Here is a 24,394-nt window from a genome sequence, read left to right on the forward strand (position 1 = left end):
ACAGCTTTTAATCGGGAGCACCCGAACGATCAAAGTTTCCATCTAGATTCCTGTGCTGCCGTGGTATTTTCCTAACCTTTTATCGTTGCCATTCTTCATTGTCAGCTCTGCTGTAAAAATAATGAAGGAAATAAATCAAATTACAAAATGAGAAGTGATTGTTCACTGTCAGGGCATTCCCTAGAGATGTTAATGCATTGTGTGATTTTCTGAGACCATTTTACAGCATGTTGTTCTATTAATCCCTGGGTAACTTTTCCTCAATGGGATGTAGAGATTTGGTTCGCTAAACTGTTCCGGAAGCAGTCATAGTAGATATACATAATTGCTAAAGAGCAATGACTGCCTGGACTAGATGACCTCCAAGGTCCCTTCCGCCGCCACCACCACCACCATAATTATTATTAAATTAGTTCTGGGTTCAGTTTTGCTTATTTGCAAATGAATGATAAAGAAGTCTAATGCACTGTTTCTCTACCTCAGCAACTTTAAGATATATGGACTTCGACTCCCAGAATTCCCCAGCCACCATGCTTGGCTACGAATTCTGGGAGTTGAAGTCCATACACCTTAAAAGTTGCTGAGGTTGAGAAACACTGATGTGATTTCTCAATTTTAATGGGCTTATGTTACGCGGTGGCTCAGTGGGTTAGGACGCTGAACTTGTCGATCGGAAGGTCGACAGTTTGGCGGGTCGAATCCCGAGTGCCGCGTACCAGAGTGAGCGCCTGTTACTCGTCCCAGCTTCTGCCCACCTAGCAGTTCGAAAGCACGTAAAAATGCAAGTAGAAAAATAGGGACCACTCCGGTGGGAAGGTAACAGCATTCCGTGCTAGTCATGCCGGCCACATGACCACGGAGACGTCCTCGGACAAGTGCTGGCTCTTCGGCTATGAAACGGAGATGAGCACCGGCCCCTAGAGTCGGAAACGACTAGCACGCATGTGCGGGGGAACCTTTACTTTTACCTTTATGTTAGGTAACCATGGACAGACCCATTGGCAGGAATTTGAAGCAAGCAGTGAGCAGAGTAGCAAAAATGATACAAGGATTCGTGTCCCTTTGTCTTGTGGCGAAAAAAATATTTAGTTCAGAGATAGATAACATAGGTCAGGGGCTGGCTGAGGAATTCTGGGAGTTGAGGTCCACAAGTCATAAAAGGGCTACGTTTGAAGACCCCTGACATAGATCTTTCAGAGGCTTTGAACTACAACACCCAAAAGCCTTGCCGTTACTGATTGGAGGTAAAGTCCAAAATATAAGGACAGGAGAAAATGTTTCTCCTCTTAACAGCGTAATACAACTTTCTACTCCAGGATTTGGAACGGACCACTGCCTTAGATGGGTTTTAGTGGCAATTACAATGATTCAGGATATATCCGTCAGTGGCTACTTGTGATGACAGCCTCATGCTGTCACTGTTAATAGATTATATCAGCTCTTGGGTGTTTTAATTGTTTAGAGAAAGAACAGGGGCAGTCAGAGAACTCGTACTTCTTGCTATAAATTCCCTATGAAATTGCTGAAATTGAGATTGATATTTACAAAACCTTTGAAAGAATAGACATAAAAAACCTGCCTTGGTAAAGCAGTGAGGAGTTGAGTTAAAGATCGAACTAGAAGAGCAAAAGGCAGGACAAGAAACAACAGATGGAAGAGAGAGAAGCAACTTGGAATTAAGGAGAAACTTCCTACCAGCGAGGACAATTAACCAGTGGAACTGCTTGCCTGCAGAAGTTGAGGGTGCTTCATCACTGGAGGTTTTAAGAAGAGACTGGATAGCCAATTGTCTGAAATGGTATAGTCTTCTGCATGAGCAGGGGGCTGGACTAGAAGACCTCTAAGGTTCCTTCCAGCTCTATTCTGATTCTGATTCTTACTCCAGAGAGAATATTGGTAGCTCAAGGTTGCACTGTGAGGTCCTTGATGCTCTCTGAACTGGGTTGTTTTCTTGAAGACGTTTCGTTACCCAACTAAGTAACCTCATCAGTTCTAGAAGGGAGTGGGGTTTGCTATCTGTTTATATACAAGGGCCTTGCCACTTTATATATATACTGCCTTGGTGGAGCAGTGGGCTAATGCCTCCTTAAGTAACACCAGCTGCCTGCAATTAGTGCAGGTTCGAGTCCCACCAGGCTCAAGGTTGACTCAGCCTTCCATCCTTCCCAGGTAGGTAAAATGAGGACCCAGATTGTTGGGGGCAATTAAGCTGACTTTGTAATAATGCCGCTTGGGGGTGTGTGAAAGCCCTAATAAGCAGGCATATACATAGAATGAAGGCTACTGCTAAGCTTGTAAGCCGCCCTGAGTCTTCGGAGACGGGCGGGATATAAATGGAATATATATATATATATATATATATATATATATATATATATATATATATATATATATATATATATATATATATATATATATATATATATATTTGCCCCATGTTTGGGGCCTAGCAAGGTAATCTAAATAGTTAACATTTGACTCATATCTCCCCTTGCAGAAAGCTAACAGAGAGCGAGAGAGATCCTGTGGCTCAAGAGGTAAAAATACTGCCTAATATGCAATCAGCCCAGGTTCGAATCTCAGAAGGGTATGACTGACTGATGAAGACTAAAGAGTCAGAAATGCATCTTAGTCTCCCTTAATTCTTTGTTAGTAATTTACACACACACACACACACACACACACACACATATGTAAATTTTAGATTGCTAACAAAGAATTAAAGGGAGACTGATATGCATTTGTTTTCATCAGTCTGACTGATGAAAACAAATGCATATCAGTCTAATTCTTTGTTAGCAATCTAAAATTTATACAAATATGAGCTGTCACTGTTGTGACTACTGCCTGTGGATGGCCTTCGGTTTGGCCGAAACAGGAAATAAAGATTTGTCCCATGTTTGGGGCCTAGCAAGGTAATCTAAATAGTTAACAAGCATTTAACACACACACAATACACACACACACACACACACACACACACACACACACACACACAGAGCAAACTTTGGTCCCTTCTAGCACTGATAATGTTACCTAGCTGGGTAATGAAAGATCTGCAAGAAAACAACCCAGTTCAGAGAGCACCAGTGACCCCCACAGACCATGAATTACCTCCCTTTGATTTTAAAATGAAGTCTGTGAACAAGAAGTCAGCAGAAAACTCTCCACATACAATAAAATTTAATAAAAGCTGGTTGTTTGAGAGGCAGTCTCCTTGTTGATGGAAATGCAATTCATGAGTAGGTACATTGACTTAGATATTTTTTTTGACGTGACCTATTACTGATGTATTTGGGTTTGCAGTCAACCATAATGTTAGTATGGATGTGTAAACAACCAGATTATTAACTAACCATTGTACACTTAAGTCTCCTGTGCTTTTCTTAGCAAGATCCTCTATGTTTGGGGAGTGCAGATCACATCAAGAACAGTATACTTTTTTAGGCATCGGGGCTAAACGATAACAGTTATTCTGCAACATAAAAGAACTCTGAAGTGGAACTGTAGCAGTAGACAGTTGTATAGATTGCCAGCATTTGAATTGATTTGTTGTTTTTTTAATTGTGCAAAGTAACGAAGCCACTCAACTTTCCATAATTCTATAAATCATAAATTATGGGAGCAATATGGTATCTTCTTTTGCCAGATTCTTTTCTGTGAATTTAATCATGGAGTCATCACAATGAAAAAAGAAAGAAAGAAAGAAAATCACTCTAGGTTATTTGTATTTTCTTTTATTATTTGCTACCTGCTACTCCCGGAACTTCTGTTAAGCACTTTGTCTTTGCTATCAACTCCCTCCAGCATTTCATATTTTGAAGCTGACACAGTTATGAATGGCTTTTGCTTTAGAGCCTTGGTCCTTTGTCATAATTAGAACAGCAGCATTGACTTTGGATGTATTGGATGCTGCTGAAAATTGCTGCATTGTTTTCTGGGCGCTGAAATAATTGTTCTGTAGCTGAATGACTTAAGCTGTCTGATTTTTCTTGTCAAATTATTAGCAGCTTTAGGGCAGGGATGGCAGGAAAAAGATCAGAATAACCAGAAAAGTATAATCCTATGATCTGTGGGATATCTCTAGCACAGGGGTCCCCAACCCCTGGTCTCTGGACTGGTACCAGGCCATGGCATGCCAGCAACCGGGCTGCACAAGCAAGCAAAGCCCCATCCGTGGGATGCAGGCAGCACACAAAACCATTTTTCCTCTTCAGTCCACGGAAAAAGCTCTCTCCATGTAACCGGTCCCTGATGCCCAAAAGGTTGGGGGCCTCTGCTCTAGGAGATTTGCAGGACAAGTAATCCTCGCAGTTCATTTAATGACTGCTCAAGGTTGCAATGGCACTGAAAAAAGTGAACTCTCATTTCTTGCTTCAGCTCCTGCCCACCTAGCAGTTCAAAAGCATGCAAATGTGAGTAGATAAATAGGCACCACTTCAGTGGGAAGGTAACAGTTTTCTGTGTGTCTCAGGGTATAGTCATGTTGGCCACTTGACCACGGAACGGGTCTTAGGACAACGCTGGCTCAGTGGTGGGATTCAGCCAGTTCGCACCACTTCGGCAGAACCGGTAGCTAATTTTGTGTTGCCCAGGCCCAGAATGGACTTCCGGAAGTGGCATCCACACAGAGAACCGGTTGTTCACATATTTAAATCCCACCACTGCGCTGGCTCCCTTGGTTAAGAAACGGAGATGAGAATTGCCCTCTAGAGTCGGACACAGCTAGATTCTGGAAATGATTACCTTTACCATTACGTTGTCATCATAGCTTTGTTTCCCCTAGAGCAGTGTTTGTCAACCTTGACAACTTCAGGAAGTGTGAACCTCAGCTCCCAGAATTCTTCAGTCGGCACACTGTTGGCATGGTGGCTGTGGCAGTTCTGGGAGTTAAAATTCACACATCTCAAAGTTGCTGAAGTTGAGAAACGCTGCTCCAGAGATGTAATGTGAATTTAAAACTCTCTCAGAGTAGCATAGGGTAGACATAGAAATATATCAGGGTTTTGTAAGAAGAAGGTCAACGTTACCTCTCCTGAAAGACAACTTGAGCACCAATATTGATCTTCCTCTGCAGGATACAGCTATATGGAAATACTGTACATTCTTGGAGATGCAGTTTTGATCCACAAGGAATGATGAGATCTATCACCTTGTGCAAACTAAGCACACATGTTGAAATATTTCTTAGAATTCTCTGTGGTACAATTGCTTCACTTGATTTTTCGGGGGGCCTTCGGCAACATGTCATGGCCAGCTCATCAAAGCCAACTCACCAGAGCTAGCTCGCTATGGGCCACTCGCCGCAGGACAAGAGTTACACTCATATCGAAGAAACAGCGGCATAGAATCATTAAAGAAAAGGTGACAAAGGAGGGACGAAATGAAAGGCGAATGACAAACATTAAAGGAAATGTTTAATTTTTTAAAAATAATTGAATTGTTGAATTGTCCCGCAGCGAGGTGTCCCGCGGGGGGAGGGGTTGTCCATGGCGAGCTGTCCCGCGGCAGGTTGGCTGTGATGAATTGGCTGTGATGAGTTGTCCCATTCCCCCTTTCAGTGAGATATGGGGCTCCACTCTGAAAGGGGATGGGTGAAATTGGAATGTATGAATAAGCTTGGGGAAAGACAGGAGACGATGCTGTTTAGCAAACCATCAGAGAAGAGAGGCAGGATCCTACAATCGCTTGACAGTCAGAAAAAGAAATGTTAGGAAAAAACCCCGCCCTAAATGGACTGAGTAGTTAAAAGTTGAGGCGGGAAGTTTATGCCTTCAGCTTTGCATGATTCTGTTAATGTAGCCTTACAGCAAAGTAGAACTTCCTTGACTTACAACAGTTCATTTAGTGACCATTCAAAGTTACAACGGCACTGAAAAAAGCGGCTTATGACCATTTTTCATACTGAGCAACTATTGCTCCATCTCCATGGGCACATGATCAGACATTTGGCAACCAACACTCATTTATGACGGTTACAGTGTTCTGGGTGTGTGTGTTACGTGATCCCCTTTTGCAGCCTTCTGACCAGTCAAGTCAATGGAAAAGCCAGTGTCAAGTTTCCGATGGATGAGCTCTTCAAAGAACTCTGAGGCATTGTTTACCTTAAAAGTCTTTTATTAGAGCAATATAACATCGGCAATGCTTGGGTAAAGCTGTAATCTGGATTCCCCTCCCCTAAGCACAATAATATTAAAACATAGTTCCTTCCTTTTGTTGCTGTCATAAATCACATTCTCCATTTAGTTTGAAGGGTCAGTTTTCCCTCCTTAGCTTAACCCCCAGTTCTTATCCCTCTGGATTCCCCTCCCCTAAACACAATAATATTAAAACATAGTTCCCTCCTTTTGTTGCTGTCATAAATCACATTCTCCAATTAGTTTGAAGGGTCAGTTCTCCCTCCTTAGCTTAAGCCCCAGTTCTTTCTTATCACCTCTTATTACATTCAACCTTGAAAATGTTCCCGCTACTATGTTATTATGTCTAACTTAATCCTCCATGCACATTCTTCCTTCCCCCTCCCTTCCTCATCTAACTTTTAACTCTAAAAGTGATACACAAGTAGAAATATAAAATAGCTGCTTCTTCACCTTATTGTCAAAGCAAGAACGTCCGACATGAGCAGCGTTGACAGCCAGATTCACTTCACAACCGTGTTACCGATTTAACAGTCGCAGTGATTCACCTAACCACTGTGACAAGGAAGGTCGTAAAATGGGGCAAAAACTCAGCAACGGAAATGTTGGGCTCAGTTGTGGTCGTAAGCTGAGGACTATCCGTAATCTGGTCTTGTTTCCTGTCAGGTTTATCTGGGAGGGCTGACATCAGTCTTGCAATAAATATTAAGTTTCCTTCTCTGCTCTTCAAGTGACTGAGGCTCTCTTGACTGTTTTCTATGCAGAATCCTCTCCTCTCTTTCCTACGTTGGAAGCAAGGCTGGAAAGAAAATTGATTTAATTAGGCAAATAGAGTTGATATGATTATCCTCTCTGTATTTTCTCTTTTCTGTCCAGTAAAAATAATAACTTTCAGGTGAGGTCTGGAGTTTTAGCCCAAAGATCTGGGAGAACATATAGAGACTGGATTTGTGGCAAGATTTTTCCTACCTAGGCAAATTAAACAGAGAAAGTTTCTTGAAGTAGGAATATTTGAGAAACAGCAACCTATTCTATATTTCTTGAAAAGTTAAAACATTATTTATTGTCTGCATGCAGCATCCTTTCCCTCCCAAAAAACTTTTCTTGTGGCTTAAATCATTAAACTCTAATTGAATTTCCATAGAAATTCAGAGTGGTCAGAAATTGGCTGAAAAATACCATTCAGCGAGTCGTATTTATGACGGTTGCAGTCTCCCGGAGTCATGTGATTGCCCTTTTGCAACCTTCTGACAAACAAAGTCAATGGGGAAGCCAGATTCACTTAAAAACCGTGTTACTAACTGAACAACTGCAGTGATTCACTTAACAACTGTGGCAAGAAAGGTCGTACAATGGTGAAAACTCACTTAGCAATGTTTTTGCTTAGCAACAGAAATTTTGGACTCAATTGTGGTGGTACGTCAAGTACTACCTGTATTGTCCACTCTGAGCCATAGCCATTTGCTAAGTTTTTGGACATGAATCCCAGCTGTTTGTTAGAAAAAGGTTTTTTCTCTTAAAATTAAAAGACAAAGTGTTGCCCAACGTTGTGATAATGTTGCAAAACCATGGAGCTAAGGGTGGCCCGCAAAATTGAGGCTAGGGATCCATTTGCAGGCAGTAGAATTTCCAGGTGTGATTTTAGGTGCATTAAGGCAGGACTGGGGGTGTGTGTCTTTAAATGCCCTATATAAAATCATAAATAAATCCCACCCAGACAAGCACATGTCCAAACTGATAGTCCCATTTTTCTCCCTTGGAAATATTTTAATATTTTTTAGTATTTTAATAATACGTTAAGCTCACTTAAGAAATGCCTCATTTAACAACAGAACTTTTCAGACACAATTGTAGTTGTGAATCAAGGACTGTGTGAATGTTCCTTCTGCACCATTTAAAAGTTCAACTACAAGGTGATATGAAAAAACAATTACTGGACAGGTTGGAGAAAAGCTGGCTAGCAGATAAAGAAACTTACCTTCTAATGAACGTTCTGTGTTACCTTTGGAAAAAGAAGTTACCTTTGTGACAGAGGAATAGATTGGGTATAATGCTATTCATTTGTGTGCGCAAATTAAACTGACTTTTCTCTCTTTCCCTGTTCTCTGTTTTGCTGAACGCAAGCGAGAAGAAGCTGATCACAGATGCCCTGAGTAGAAACCAATTTCTCAAAAGGCTGGACCCTCAGCAGATCAGAGACATGGTGGAATGTATGTATGGAAGGACATACCAGCAAGGAAACTACATCATCAAACAAGGAGAACCTGGCAACCATTTATTTGTACTGGCAGGTTGGTAACCGTTTTATCTGTCTATTTAAACACTGCTTAAGTATTATTTAAATAAATAAACTCTGAAATTATGCTTCTGATGCTAAGTCTTAGCTTGCTAATACAAGGAAAGCTTTGTTGGGATTACGCTTGTTCCACCTAGTTATCTACGTACATACTTACTTACTTGTAATTGCTTGCTTGCTTATTTATTTGTTTTAAAACAATAAAAGAAAAAGAAAAAATGTACAAAACGCAAAGATACACATATTATTTAAAAAGCAAGAGCTTTAAAAATAAAAAGGAAAATATAAAGTGTACAACTTTGCAACAGTAAAACGTACAATTCTCAAGATAATTATCTAATGCAAAGAATATACATACAGAGAGAGAGAGAGAGCTCATTGATTTATTTTTTTTAAGCCACTGTGTTTTTTATAAATGATACGATCATTTTCTCAGAATTCTCAGTTTGGGATTCAAAGTAGGGCCTCAAAAGGGATGAGTGTTGGAGCAGAATTGAGATTTTGCTCTTCTTCTTTTGCTTTCTACCATTAACTCAAGAAGTTAGTTGGGCTGGAAGAAAAATGCCTAGAATTTGGGGAGATGTTACCGTCTCTTTCTAAGCATCACCCTCAAAGCATACCCAGATGCTTTGCATATACTGGATGTGAGTCACAAGGCGTCCTTAAATAACCATGACTAATTCTGTCTCTCAGTTTGATTTGACAAACTGCATAGTTCGGAAGACATCAATATACAGAATTGAATTAGTCCTAATTAAGCGTTAAAATCGATACTAGGAAAGAAATGGGAATAAGGGCAAATCTGTCCTTTCCTCCTGCCCAAATAATTCATCTCCAATTTCCATTGACTTCTTTTGGTGCCAGAACAATAGTTTTTGGGGGTTTTTTCCTTTAGCAAAATCGGGTATTTTGTGAACAGCATGCTGTGAGACAGACTTTTTTTTATTTTTGTCATCCTGAAGGAAGCAATTACTCACAATGAAGAAAACGCGCTCCCAGGTTTAGAGGTCTCATGCACATGACAACCCGCCTTTGGTTGAAGCAAGAAATTAAGTTTAGTCTACAAAAAGAAGGATTGTTAACACTCATGCGATCCGTTCTTCAACCGCAATAAAAATGGGGAAATGAAAAAACCCTGAGCAGAATCTGGAGAAAGAGATTATAGCCGATTTTGGCTCTCTTTCCCACAGATCATGCTGGAAACTCATGGAGGAATAGATAAGATAACATAAGATAACATAAGATAACATAAGATAACATAAGATAATCTTTGTTGTCATTTTTTACTGTGGGTACAATGGCACACATCAAAAATGAAATTTAGTTGCCCCCTCTCAAAGTGAAATACATACATGACACACACCTAAAACATACTATATACAACATATGTATAGACCCACACCCCTACATATACATAGCAATATTAAATACTGTCCATCTTGAGTATATATCTGAAGGAAGAAGCCTGAGAGTTCACAAGGTTAATGTTGTACGGAATGAAACTCTGTCAGCTTTTTGATACACACACACACACAAACAAACACACACATATTTGCCATTTTTTATAACATACGGCTCTATAAACTGGTAATAGTAATCTGTGCAATTTTCAAGTACAGGTAGTGCTCGACAATTCATTTAGTGACCATTCAAAGTTACAACGACATTGAAAAAGTGACTTATGACCATTTTTCACACTTAACGACTGTTGTGGCATCCCCGTGGTCACACAATTTACATTTGGATGCTCGGCAACTGGTTCATATTTATGACGGACGTGACCTTCTGACAAACAAAGTCAATGGGGAAGCCAGATCCATTTAACAACTGGGTTACTAATGTAACAAGTGCAGTGATTCACTTAACAACTGTGGCAAGAAAGTTGTAAAATGGGGCAAAATTCATTAAACAAATGTCTCACAACAGGAATTTTGGGCTCAATTGGCGTCATAAATCGAGGACTACCTGTATTTAGAGAAGGGGACCAAGAGCATGCCCACCCTATATGACCTGACGGAAAGGCAGTTTCACAGATAACCTGGCTCTGTGCCATATAGAATAGAATTTCACATTTTGTAGTTATGTTCTATCCCTGAGCTATTCTTATTATGGTGACAAATGTTTAAGAGTCAGGGGGAAAAAACACACACCAAGTGTAACACAAGTCTGCTTCTTTAACACCAATAAAAAAGTTGTGTGTTTTTTTTAAAAAAAACACACACTCGCTGAAACAATGGAATAATCTTATTTGAGCATGCATTTGTGTAATTAAATTACTGACGATTTGAAACTGCAATTAGTTTATAATTAAATAAGCACATACTAAATTTATTCAGTCAAGCTTGTTAACAAAAAATCAAGTTAAAAATGGAAAACAGATTAATGTTTTGAAAGCGGCACAAAAACCATAAAAGGGAAGCAGAGTTTAATACATAATTATATCAGTTTGATTTTTACTTTGTTTTTTTTTCCCTTTTCCAACAGAAGGCAGATTGGAGGTTTATCAGCATAACAAATTTCTGTCATCAATCCCTGTATGGACAGCCTTTGGAGAACTGGCTATTTTATATAATTGTACAAGGACAGCCTCAGTAAAAGGTAAATTAGGCTTGTTCCCGAAAATGTGGCAAAAACAAGAATACTGTGATTTTGTGAGGAGATGAAATTCAAAAAAACGTGAATAAAATCTATGTATGATATTATCACTGTTCCTGTCATGTTTCCTCATTAACAATAGTAGGGAAATCCCGAATACTTTCTTATTAGAGATGGGAATGAACAGAGATACAGAATAGAACTGATCAGTTTCTTTATGAAATCCAGTTCTCTGAAAATGGTGCAGGGCAGTCACATCTGTACAGAAAACTTTGTAGATACATGTAAAGTTTGTTTTTTTAATCCCATTTATATCCTGCCCTTCTCCGAAGACTCAGGGCGGCTTACAATCTAAGAAGCACAAATCAATGTGCTTAGCAATAGCCTTCATTCTATGTATATGCCTGCTTATTAGGGTTTAATAGTTGTATTCTCAGGATGTTCCTAATAACACAACAACATTGCATCTCCATTGTACCAAAGTACACAAACTTTCATGTTCCAATCAGTGCATTTCTAATATTATCACAAACTTTCCTTACACATTTATGCATAAAGACATCTAACAACTGAAGAGATGTTGCCCCATCCTCTTTTTTTTTTTTTTGCTAATTGTTGATCCACTTGTAAGCCTTTACTATATTCCTCTTCTTTCATTCAGCAACCAAACTTCAATCCCATATTTCAGCAAAACATTTTTGTTTTGTAGAAGGCAAGAAAGATGATTAGGGGACTGGAGGTTAAAACATATAGAGAACGATTGCTGGAATCGGGTATGTCTAGTTTAATGAAGAGAAGGGCGAGGGGTGACATGATAGCAGTGTTCCAATGTCTCAGGGGCTGCCCCAAAGAAGAGGGAGTCAAGCTGTTCTCCAAAGCCCCTGAAGGCAGGACAAGAAGCAACAGACGGAAACTAATTGAGGAGAGAAGCAACCTAGAACTAAGGAGAAATTTCCTGACAATGAGAAGAATTAATCAGTGGAACGACTTGCATCCACAAGTTGTGGGTGCTTCAACACTGGAGGCTTTTAAGAAGAAATTTCAGAGCCATTTTTCTGAAATGGTGTAGGGTCTCCTGCCTGAGCAGGGGACTGGACTAGGAGACCTCCAAGATCGCTTCCATCTTTGTTATTCTGTTATGTCATAACTCAAGCCTGTTTACTTACTTGGTCAATGTGCCATAAGCGTAGCCCAATTTTACTCCAACCATGCTCATGTTTCCTATGCAAAGTAGGACCTTTAATCTGGACATCCTCATGCATTCCAACATAATGTGGCAGAATACGCAATGTATTCAGAATTTTTTTTTCCCCCTAGCGAATATGGAAGTATAGAGGATGTCTTCATTCAAAATTAGCTTCTTACACTATTTGATTTATAGATAACTTTGGGAGATATTATAAAACAGTTGAATCATTATTCTGAAATGCTTTGGGCAACTACATTTATTTGTCTAAAACGTTTGTAGGTCATCTTCCAATTGATAGAAGTGGTGAACAAGGTAAACAAAATATATATGTGTGTGTGTGACTAATAAGGTATGAAGCTCATTGCAACTCTTCGGTGTTAACTCCTTGGAGAGAATGTGTGAAGATGCTCTGAGAACTTTAGTAAACATCATTATTGGAGAAAATATGTTTTGAATGTATATGGGTATTAGACAGTACGCTAGAATTGTCTACTCTTCTGTTTTGCTTTCATTTTTTTCCCCTAGCTGTCACCAGTGTGAAAACATGGGCATTAGACAGAGAGGTTTTCCAAAATATCATGAGAAGAACAGCTCAAGCAAGGCATGACCAATATAGAAACTTTCTGAGAAGGTAAACGTGGCATGTGCATCTTCCTTTTTTTTTAATATCAGCAGATAAAAATAGGATGTTCTGAGACAAGAATTTGCTGGGCAATATTTTGGTCCTATGTGTAAAACCTTATTATCTCTCTCTCTCTCTCTCTTTATAAATAAAGAGAAAGAAAAATGAAGTATTTGGGTTGGTAGTTGCTGCTGCTACCTGCACACACTCTTTCTGCTTTTAGAACAGGCATGTCAAACAGGCGACGTATCACAACTTTTTCCCCATTGCCGGCAATGGGGTGGGCACGGTTTTGGAGTGACTCACCCGGCCCGCAGGCCGGCAGTTTGACGTGCCTGTTTTAGAAGATAGATGAATTGAATCTTATTATCCAATTCTGAGATCCAGAATTATCCTTTAGTTATTATATTGGAATGAACACATTGCAGATAAATCTGAATATTCTCTAGGAGTTGAATTCTGAATTTCTCCATTTGGGCTCTGTGCTGCAAATATCCATATAATTAGGGGCTCCATACAGAGGTTTCTATAATTCTATGAAGTCCTTAGTGCTCTCTGAGTTTGGTTGCTGTTCTTGCAGATGTTTCATTACCCAACTAGATAACATCTTCAGTGCAAGAAGGAAGTGGAATTTGTTCTCTGTTTATATATACTGGCTTGTCCTACCAGTGTTGGTGGGAGTGACATTTTCTTTGTGGTAGTTTCTTGATTAGGTTGTTGTTTACTCCTTTCATTGTTTGTTTGAGTTGATAGTTCCTTGATTGGGTTATTGTTTACTGCTTGATTGTTGGCCTGGTATTAATTCTGATGTTAATCCCTGCTTATCTGAGTGTTGATCGCTGGCAAGGAGGTGTTTTGGTCTTTCGGCTTCCTTTTTAGGTTTTGATTGTCTCTTTTGAATGGTACGTAAATGTCATTTATCCCTATGTGCCTGTTGATGGCTGAAAAACGCACTCCTTTCTAGCACTGAAGATGTTACCTAGTTTGGTAACAAAACATCTGCAAGAAAACAACCAAGCTTAGAGAGCAGCAAGAACTCCACAGTTCATCTCGGAGTTACAACTATCCCCTGCTATGCAGTTCCACTTTGATCATTCATTCATTTCAATGTGAAAATAGCTATTGTATTATAAACAGAAGAATAATACTGTTTACACCCAGTGTCAAACCAAAATACAAGTGTTTACACAAAGAGTCATCACCTCTTTTATTTTCATTTTCCATGTCCACCAGTTTGTTCTGGAGATTTATTCAACCCTGTGAATTTTGATTGAAAAAGGATCAGTAGGGAGTATCTATTCTATCAGTATTTATTTCATAAGTGGATAGAAAATGGTGGTTTTCATCGTGGTTTGAAGGCAGTTGTATCGACTGAGCAAGTACTGATTACTGATACTGTTGACAAGAATCTCACAGATAACTTTGTCCTTTTTAATGACACCCATTTAGAAGCCAGTTCTCAAATCACAGTTCTTTGAAGAAAAATGGACCTCAGATATAAAATCCTATGTAATTATCCTAGTAGTAATACTCAAACCAAACTGAAAGAATGTATTTTGGGCAAAAACTTCTGCAAGGGCTGTAGATTATAGTGATTATTCTGTACCACTGCTGAACTTCCATTTATATGCCAAACCTTACCATTAACCACATTCACGTTAACTGTTGTTTATAAGTAATATTTTTAGGGGTATCTAATATCTCCCCGAGGGACGCGGTGGCTCAGTGGGTTAGGACGCTGAGCTTGTCGATCAGAAGGTTGGCAGTTTGGCGGGTCGAATCCTGAGTGCCGCGTAACAGAGTGAGCGCCTGTTACTCGTCCCAGCTTCTGCCAACCTAGCAGTTCGAAAGCACGTAAAAATGCAAGTAGAAAAATAGGGACCACTCCGGTGGGAAAGTAACAGTGTTCCGTGCGCCTTTGGTGTCTAGTCATGCCGGCCACATGACCATGGAGACGTCCTCGGACAAGTGCTGGCTCTTCGGCTTTGAAACGGAGATGAGCACCGGCCCCTAGAGTCGGAAACGACTAGCACACATGTGCGGGGGAACCGTTACCTTTACCTAATATCTCCCCAAGAAAGAGCTGAAGTCAAAGTTAAAATTGAAAAATGAAAGCTAAAACGTTGTATACAAATTGAATTCAATGGATTTCTTTGGTTTTTTCCCCCCCAAAGTGTTTCTTTACTGAAGAATTTACCCGATGATAAACTAACCAAGATTATAGACTGCTTGGAAGTGGTAAGTCTTGGACCCCTAATGAGATTATTTGATCTTATTTATCTCTTTAGCAAAATCACTCTAGGGTAAAGTCAAACAGAGTTATATATTACAGTCTGCTCTGATTAAGCTCCAAATTCTTTGTTATTTGATCCGCGGTAAATAAGATTATTCAGTAGCATTTTTAATGTGCAGGGGAAGGTACTGACCTTTCCTTTCTGAAACCCATACAGAAATTCTAAATACTTTGGAGTACTTTAGAATACTTTCTAAACTGCATGGCTTCCCATAAATTTGATTTAGCAACATGTGGTTTTTGGTGGATAGCATGTTTTATCATAGTACTTTACATAAAACAGCCAGATCATATGCCTAAAAGGCTGAAATTTATGGGAAATAATGTCCCATTGCAAAAGCTTGAGATGAAATTCTGTCTGTGCAAAAGTCCCCAAATATGTCAAAACAGTCAAATTGAGGAGAAGAGAGGGGAGGGGGGGAGGGGGGAGGGGGGGAGAAGAAAGGAGAGGAGAGAAAAAGAAACGAAAGCAAAGGAGTGAAGGAAGTAAATGGATATGGAAGAGAAAGATTTAGATTCTATCAGAAATCTGTAAATTTACCGTATATACTTGAGTATAAGCCGACTCGAGTATAAGCCGAGACCCCCAATTTCACCCCCAAAAACTGGAAAAAGTTGTTGACTTGAGTATAAGCCGATCCGCCGTTCTGCAAGCCTCTGCCGCCAGCAGAGGCTCGATCCGCCATTTTGCAAGCCTGAATACACAGGAATACCCTGTGTGGCCGCGGCTCTCGGGGAAGCCCTGGCTGTCAGCTTCCTCGCTCCACGCTGCCATTCGGGGCCCACGCGTTCCCCGGGCAAATCGCGGCGCCCAGCAGGCGAGGAAACACGCCCGCTCCAGTCGCCCCCCCTTCCCTCAGGAGACGCGAAGCAAGTGACCGCCCGGAGCTTACCGAGGACTTGCTTCGGTGCTTCCAGGATCGCGCGCACCTCTCCCAAGCCGCCGCCGTCCGGAGACCTGCCGAAGTTTGGGGAGGTTTGGGGAGGTGCGCGCGCACCTCCCCAAACCTCCCCAAACGTCGCCGGGTCTCCGTTCCTCCGCGCCCTGCCTGCCTGCTTCTTTCCACAGCGGAAAGAAGCAGGCAGGCAGGGCGCGGAGGAACGGACACCTGCCGACGTTTGGGGAGGTTTGGGTGCCTCCCCAAACCTCCCCAAACGTCGGCAGGTGTCCGTTCCTCCGCGCCCTGCCTGCCTGCTTCTTTCCACAGCGGAAAGAAGCAGGCAGGCAGGGCGCGGAGGAACGGACACCTGCCGACGTTTGGGGAGGTTTGGGCGCCTCCCCAAACCTCCCCAAACGTCGCTGGGTCTCCGTTCCTCCGCGCCCTGCCTGCCTGCTTCTTTCCACAGCGGAAAGAAGCAGGCAGGCAGGGCGCGAAGGAACGGACACCTGCCGACGTTTGGGGAGGTTTGGGCGCCTCCCCAAACCTCCCCAAACGTCGCCGGGTCTCCGTTCCTCCGCGCCCTGCCTGCCTGCTTCTTTCCACAGCGGAAAGAAGCAGGCAGGCAGGGCGCGGAGGAACGGACACCTGCCGACGTTTGGGGAGGTTTGGGCGCCTCCCCAAACCTCCCCAAACGTCGCCGGGTCTCCGTTCCTCCGCGCCCTGCCTGCCTGCTTCTTTCCACAGCGGAAATAAGCAGGCAGGCAGGGCGCGGAGGAACGGACACCTGCCGACGTTTGGGGAGGTTTGGGCGCCTCCCCAAACCTCCCCAAACGTCGCGGGGTCTCCGTTCCTCTGCGCCCTGCCTGCCTGCTTCTTTCCGCTGTGGAAAGAAGCAGGCAGGCAGGGCGCGGAGGAACGGAGACCCGGCGACGTTTGGGGAGGTTTGGGCGCCTCCCCAAACGTCGCCGGGTCTCCTTCCTCCGCGCCCCGCCTGCCTGCTTCTTTCCACAGCGGAAAGAAGCAGGCAGGCAGGGCGCAGAGGAACGGACACCTGCCGACGTTTGGGGAGGTTTGGGCGCCTCCCCAAACCTCCCCAAACGTCGCCGGGTCTCCGTTCCTCCGCGCCCTGCCTGCCTGCTTCTTTCCACAGCGGAAAGAAGCAGGCAGGCAGGGCGCGGAGGAACGGACACCTGCCGACGTTTGGGGAGGTTTGGGCGCCTCCCCAAACCTCCCCAAATGTCGCCGGGTCTCCGTTCCTCTGCGCCCTGCCTGCCTGCTTCTTTCCACAGCGGAAAGAAGCAGGCAGGCAGGGTGCGGAGGAACGGACACCTGCCGACGTTTGGGGAGGTTTGGGCGCCTCCCCAAACCTCCCCAAACGTCGCGGGGTCTCCGTTCCTCTGCGCCCTGCCTGCCTGCTTCTTTCCGCTGTGGAAAGAAGCAGGCAGGCAGGGCGCAGAGGAACGGAGACCCGGCGACGTTTGGGGAGGTTTGGGTGCCTCCCCAAACGTCGCCGGGTCTCCGTTCCTCTGCGCCCTGCCTGCCTACTTCTTGAGGAAAGAAGCAGGCAGGCAGGGCACAGAGGAACGGAGACCCGGCGACGTTTGGGAAGGCGCCCAAACCTCCCCAAACGTCGGCAGGTCTGCGCGGAGGAACGGAGACCTGGGGAGGTTTGGGGAGGCGCCCAAACCTCCCCAAACGTCGGCAGGAGGAACGGAGACCTGCCGACGTTTGGGGAGGTTTGGGGAGGCGCCCAAACCTCCCCAAACGTCGGCAGGTCTGCGCGGAGGAACGGAGACCTGGGGAGGTTTGGGGAGGCGCCCAAACCTCCCCAAACGTCGGCAGGAGGAACGGAGACCTGCCGACGTTTGGGGAGGTTTGGGGAGGCGCCCAAACCTCCCCAAACGTCGGCAGGTCTGCGCGGAGGAACGGAGACCTGGGGAGGTTTGGGGAGGTGCCCAAACCTCCCCAAACGTCGGCAGGAGGAACGGAGACCTGCCGACGTTTGGGGAGGTTTGGGGAGGCGCCCAAACCTCCCCAAACGTCGGCAGGTCTGCGCGGAGGAACGGAGACCTGGGGAGGTTTGGGGAGGCGCCCAAACCTCCCCAAACGTCGGCAGGAGGAACGGAGACCTGCCGACGTTTGGGGAGGTTTGGGGAGGCGCCCAAACCTCCCCAAACGTCGGCAGGTCTGCGCGGAGGAACGGAGACCTGGGGAGGTTTGGGGAGGCGCCCAAACCTCCCCAAACGTCGGCAGGAGGAACGGAGACCTGCCGACGTTTGGGGAGGTTTGGGGAGGCGCCCAAACCTCCCCAAACGTCGGCAGGTCTGCGCGGAGGAACGGAGACCTGGGGAGGTTTGGGGAGGCGCCCAAACCTCCCCAAATATCGGCAGGAGGAACAGAGACCTGCCGATATTTGGGGAGGTTTGGGGAGGCACCCAAACCTCCCCAAACGTCGGCAGGTCTCCGTTCCTCCGCGCCCTGCCTGCCTGCTTCTTTCCGCTGCGGAAAGAAGCAGGCAGGCAGGGCGCGGAGGAACGGAGACCTGCCGACGTTTGGGGAGGTTTGGGGAGGTGCGCGCGCACCTCCCCAAACCTCCCCAAACTTCGGCAGGTCTCGGACGGCGGTGGCTTGGGAGAGGTGCGCGCGATCCCGGAAGCACCAAAGCCTCGGCCGCGCACAAGTCCTCGGTAAGTTTTTTGTTGACTGGAGTATAAGCCGAAGTGGAATTTTTCAGCCCAAAAAGTGGGCTGAAAAATTCGGCTTATACTCAAGTATATACGGTAATCCTTTCATAGGGGAAGGGAAGAAACATTGGCTAAGTTTGGAATCTGGAGATCTATATTTAAGAGCACTTAAAATAGCTGATGGAATTATAACACTGAACTGTAAAAATGTGACATGCTGTGATACTTATCTCATATATCACCAAATATCTGTGTTAATGACCCATAGAAGCAGTCATGGCCAGCTTTCAAAAAAAAAAATATAGCAGGATATTCTGTCTGCCCTCTTTCGTTACACTTTTGGAATATAATGATTTGTAATTGGGAAAAAAAATCCATCATTAATATATCTGCTTTTTTTCCTCTTTTCTTTTGTTTATGCTTTATTCAGCGTAAATGAACAGTTTTATATTTGAAGGGCTAATTGAAATTACTCTGCGCAAATTGATTTATTGTGCACCCATTCTTACGTAATCGCTTTGCATGCTCCAGTAGAACAAAGGTTAAAAAAAAAGGAATATAATTGTAGACAGGAATGCTGCAGAGTCATCCGATGATAATAAAGAATTACAGTCCAAGATATATTAATTTTGGATGCCATTTGGGCTCAGCTTTTGTCTGTAGATTCTTCCCTCCCTCCCTCCCTCCCTTCCTTCCCAAAGCTGGTATGTTGCCTGCGTGACCTGAATTTTTTCAGAGCAAGTCTTTGGCAACACACTTCTTCCATTTGGCAGGGAAATCTAAAGAGACCTACTGCCTGTTTCCGATATTATGCAACTGCAACCATAGAATACCTTCCCTGAAATCATCGTCTAGCACAAATTGTTTGCAGAGCCAGCCTGACTGCTTAAGCCACAGCCCGAGTCATTTGTTTCAAGCATCTTATTTTATTTACCTGAAAGCAGATTTACACCACTGGCTGTCTTTACCTCAATACAGATAGTCCTCGACCTACAACCATTTCTTTAGTGCTGTTTGAAGTTATTGGAGCACTGGAAAAAGTGACTTATGACCGTTTTCCACACTTATGACAATTGCAGCATCCCCATTGGTCACGTGATCAAAATTCAGATGCTTCGCAACTGACTCATGTTTGTGACGGTCATGTGATCCCCTTTTGCGACCTTCTGACAAACAAAGTCAATGGGGAAGCCAGATTCACTTATCAACCATCTTACTAACTGAACAACTGCAGTGATTGACTTTAACAACTGTAAGGTCGTAAAATGGGGCAAAACTCGCTTAGCAACTTTTTTGCTTAGCAAACAGAAATTTTGGACTCAATGGTGGTGGTAAGTCAAGTACTACCTGTGTTGTCCACTCTGAGCCATAGCCATTTGCTAAGTTTTTCAGACGTGAATCCCAGCTGTATGTTAAAAATGATAATGTTGCACAACTGTGGAGCTAAGGGAGGCTGCAAAATTGAGGCTAGGGATGCATTTGAGGCAGTAGAATTTCCAGGTGTGATTTTAGGTGCATTAAGGCAGGACTGGTGGGGTGTCTTTAAATGCCCTATATAAAATCATAAATAAATCCCACCCAGACAAGCACATGTCCAAATTGATACCGTATTTTCTGGCGTATTAAGATGACTTTTTAACCCATGAAAATCTTCTCAAAAGTCAGGGGTCGTTTTATACGCCAGGTGCTGAAACTTTAGGGACAGAGCTGGCTGGAAAACCTGGAGCGGATCTCCCATTTGGTCTGCACAGGGAAAGCAGGACCAATTGGAGAAGAAGCTGCAGTCTGTGATTTTTTACAGGCTGGGGTCTGGGCGGCTTTCCTTCTAAAGTTGAAAAGCAGCTGCAGTCTATCCCAACTTGAAAGGCAGGTGGGGAATGCAGCAGCCAGAGCAGCTGCTTAGCTCTAAGGACACATTTGACTCAGGAACTGGGCGGGCTGGCTGGAAAACCTGGAGCGGATCCCCCATTTGGTCTGCACAGGGAAAGCTTTAGAGTGAATTAGGAAAAGTTTAATCCACTTGCACTGTTTTATGTTTACATGTTTGATGACAAACAGCCTTATGTTTATAAGTGAGTTTTCCTACTAAGTACCTGCATGTCATAAGCATTTGAATTAAAATTACCATATTAAAATCAAATCTGATGTTTTTTAATTTTTATTTGGTGTGCGTTGGAAGAGGGGTAGTCTTATATGGCGAGTATAGCCCAAACCCTATAATTTAACAGGAAATGTAGGGGGTCGTCTTATACGCCCAGTCGTCTTATACGCCGGAAAATACGGTAGTCCCATTTTTCTCCCTTGGAAATACTTTAAGGCAACTAAAAGTCAGTGAAACAAAACAAAACATTAGCATGTGGTCCTTCCTGCTGATTCCATCTCTTTAAAGAAAAGAAAATATTGTTTGGATTCTTAAGTAATTTGGATTAATAGTATCAAAGTGTCAAAGAAAATCAAGATGACGGTCATGGCAAGGCAGGTGGAACTCTGCCCCCTTGTATATATGTGCATTATCAATGCAGATCCAAAAAAATGGTGGGTATTCTATGGAACTGCTGGTACCTCCATACTGACTTTTTTGACCCAGTTATTTGGGTTGCACATCAACTGAGATGTTCCATGTCCTCAAATAATCCAGCATGTTTATTGTCTCTGTGTAGGAGGAATGGGGATGAATAGTTTGCCAGCATAAAAATTGCATTGTGAGACAATGGAAACTAATCAAGGAAGGAACTAATCTAGAATTAAGGAGACATTTCCTAACAGTTAGAACAAAGAGCAATTAATCAGTGGAACGATTTGCCTCCAGAAGTTGTAGGTGCTCCAACTACTGGAGGTTTTTAAGAAGAGATTGGACAATCATTTATCTAAAATGGTATAGGATTTCCTGCTTGAGCAGAGGGTTGAACTAGAAGACCTCCAAGGACCCTTCCAACTCTGTTATTCTATTACTCTGTTATTCTGTTAAATTCCTCTTTGAAAATCCAGCATACTTGTCCCCATGAACTAATTTGTATGTCTTTACTACCGTTACCTAGGTTTTCTTCCTGAAGAGGTCATGTCATGCATTTATAATTCTTCAATTTTATGATAAGCAGCTGTACTGTCCTAGAACCTGAGCATGTTTGCAACCCCTGGCATTCTTAATTGTATTATATCAGAATTATTAGCATTGTATCTATAGAAATCTTTCCAAACTTGGTGCTGTCTATGTGATAGTCTTATACATCTACAATTCCCACTTAGAAAGCCTCATATTTAAGGGCCAGAGACTTAGATCATATTTATAAGGCCCAATTCATAGAAACCAATCACGTTTGATTGTTCTCTCAAGTGTTTCCTGCATCTCATAGAGTTAAGGAATCACTTCCAGTTCACCTTCATGGCTTCTGGGTTTTGTGTCATTTAAAAATAATGTATGTATATATGTACGTATATATTATGTATGTATGTTTGAAGCCTGAATAATCAATACCTTTAGGTTTATTGGCCCATATTAATGATCCATTGATTTCAGAGTTTACACTGACTAAATCTGAACAGTTGATCAAAGGAAGCAAAAGACTATGGAATTACTTTGTGCAATTAGTCATGCCACATTCTTTAATAGATTTATTTGGATTATCAATTAGCTCTAAATCCCTTTCAGTCATTTAAAAAGACATTCATATTTAATTGTTCAATGCGTTTATAACTTATGCAGAAGAAGACAAACTTCCACAGGGAAAATGCAGGCAGTTGAGCCAAAAAAAATTGGCTTTTGTTTCTTCTTCCCAAAAGCTGCTGTAGCTTTTTTGAATGTGGCTTTTTAGAATTTTATAGAATTTGCATTATTTTTCTGGCATAGAAAGATTCTGTTCTCCCCATATAGAAAGCCTGCAAATACAATGATTGTTATGTAATATTAATATCACCCTTGCTTGAAGGCCAAAACTTCAGCGCACTTTAAGCAAATTGATTAATATAATATTCATATTTAAGTCTTGACTGTACGTTTGGTAGGAAGTTAAATAATTTTCTCTAGAAGATGCCAGTGGTCTTTAGCTAGTGTCTTGGGAAGATCTAAATACCGGTAGTCCTTGACTTACAACTACAATTGAGCCCCAAATTTCTGTTGCTAAGTGAGACATTTATTAAGTGCCCCATTTTACGACCTTTCTTCCACAGTTGCTAATCCCTGCAGGTGTTAAGTCAGTAACCTAGTTGTTAAGTGAATCTGGCATCCTCATGACTTTGCTTGTCAGGATGATTACATGACCCCGTGACACTGCAACCGTCATAAATATGAGTCAATTGACAAGCGTCTGAATTTTGATCCCTTGACTGTAGGGACGCTGCAATGGTCAAAAGTGTGAAAAATGGCCATCAGTCACTTTTTTCAGTGCTGTTGTAAGTTCAAATGGTCACTAAATAAACTGTTGTAAGTCAAGGACTTATAGCTTATCATTGTGTGCCTTTTCTTTGTTCCTCAGGAATACTATGACAAAGGTGATTACGTTATCCGGGAAGGAGAGGAAGGAAGTACTTTCTTCGTTATATCCAAGGGAAAGGTAAGGTACCCTTGCAAATATATTGTCGGGGAATTGCCCAGCAGGTGTCCAAATGAAGTCAGAGATGCTGACACAAACTTGTAGTATTATATAAATAAATATATTTTACATCTATATATACAGCAAACAAGATAGTCAGGCAAACAGGAGCATCGTGAGGTAAATCACAGAGCACACAGAAGAAAAAGGCGGGGGGAGAAGAAAACTCCTCCTCCACACCCACAGCAACCAATCAGAGTGTAGATTGCCTAACACAGGAGCCAGCAGGCAACCAATCAAACATAATTGCTTGTTTTCCCTCACTGCACAAGTATTGTATAAATAAATATATTTTATATCTACATAAACAGCAAACAAGATAGTCAGGCAAACAGGAGCATCGTGAGGTAAATCACAGAGCACACAGAAGAAAAAGGCGGGGAAAAAGAAAACTCCCCCTCCACACCCACAGCAACCAATCCTAGGGCAGAATGCCTCATGCAGGAGCCAGCAGTCAACCAATCAAAACTAATTCCGTATTCTCCCTCACTGCACAAAACCCCCACTGCTCCAGCTACTAAATTTAGATATCTTAACATACCATAGATGTGCAACTCTTACTTGGCCAATGAACCTTATGGGAAGCTGCATTTTCACCCATTTGTTTCCTGAAAGATAAAGGACATTCCATTAAGCCTAGGAAAGCCACCCAAATAGGGTGCTGATCCACCTCTTCAAGGCAAAGTGCTATCCAAAAGTGACAGAGCATAATGAGATGTGAGATCATTAGGAATTAACTGGCTAGTGAATATCTGGGTCTCTAAGCTGGCGGTCAACATTTGAATTAGTTGCCCGGTCATATGCATGCCTTTCCACAGTTATTCTTGTTTTAGCTGTTTGTCCTCCACCTTTTTATCCTTTGCTAAAATCTGCACATGTTTCAGGAGAGTGATAATGATGATATTAAATTAAGCAGCATCAATCCTGAATAAAGGAATATCTCAGTAGCACTCAAGAACATTTAGGAAATGCACTACCTGGCCTGGAACAAGGAAGGAAACTCTAGGAACTCTAGTGACCTAGAGTTGGCCTTAGCTTTTCAGTATGGAGCAACTAATGTGGGCAAAAAGACTTAAACTGATTTTTTTTCCTGATGTCCCTTTTCTGG

The 24,394-nt window shown here is 42.7% G+C and overlaps 1 protein-coding gene across 1 annotated transcript in view; it reads left to right on the forward strand.

Annotated features, from left to right (window-relative positions):
* Positions 1–24,394, forward strand: part of PRKG2 (protein kinase cGMP-dependent 2) — a gene marked incomplete at its 5' end in the record, with an annotated part of 77,125 nt that overhangs the window by 11,966 nt on the left and 40,765 nt on the right. Inside the window, 5 exons of the mRNA XM_083367142.1 lie at positions 8,262–8,428; positions 10,918–11,031; positions 12,743–12,848; positions 15,014–15,077; positions 23,170–23,247. Of these exons, the coding sequence (XP_083223268.1) occupies positions 8,262–8,428; positions 10,918–11,031; positions 12,743–12,848; positions 15,014–15,077; positions 23,170–23,247 (529 nt within the window). The remainder of the gene's footprint in view (positions 1–8,261; positions 8,429–10,917; positions 11,032–12,742; positions 12,849–15,013; positions 15,078–23,169; positions 23,248–24,394) is intronic.

The sequence above is a fragment of the Vipera ursinii genome (genome assembly GCF_947247035.1).
Source record: "Vipera ursinii genome assembly, chromosome: 7".
NCBI classification, from domain to species: Eukaryota; Metazoa; Chordata; class Lepidosauria; order Squamata; family Viperidae; genus Vipera; species Vipera ursinii.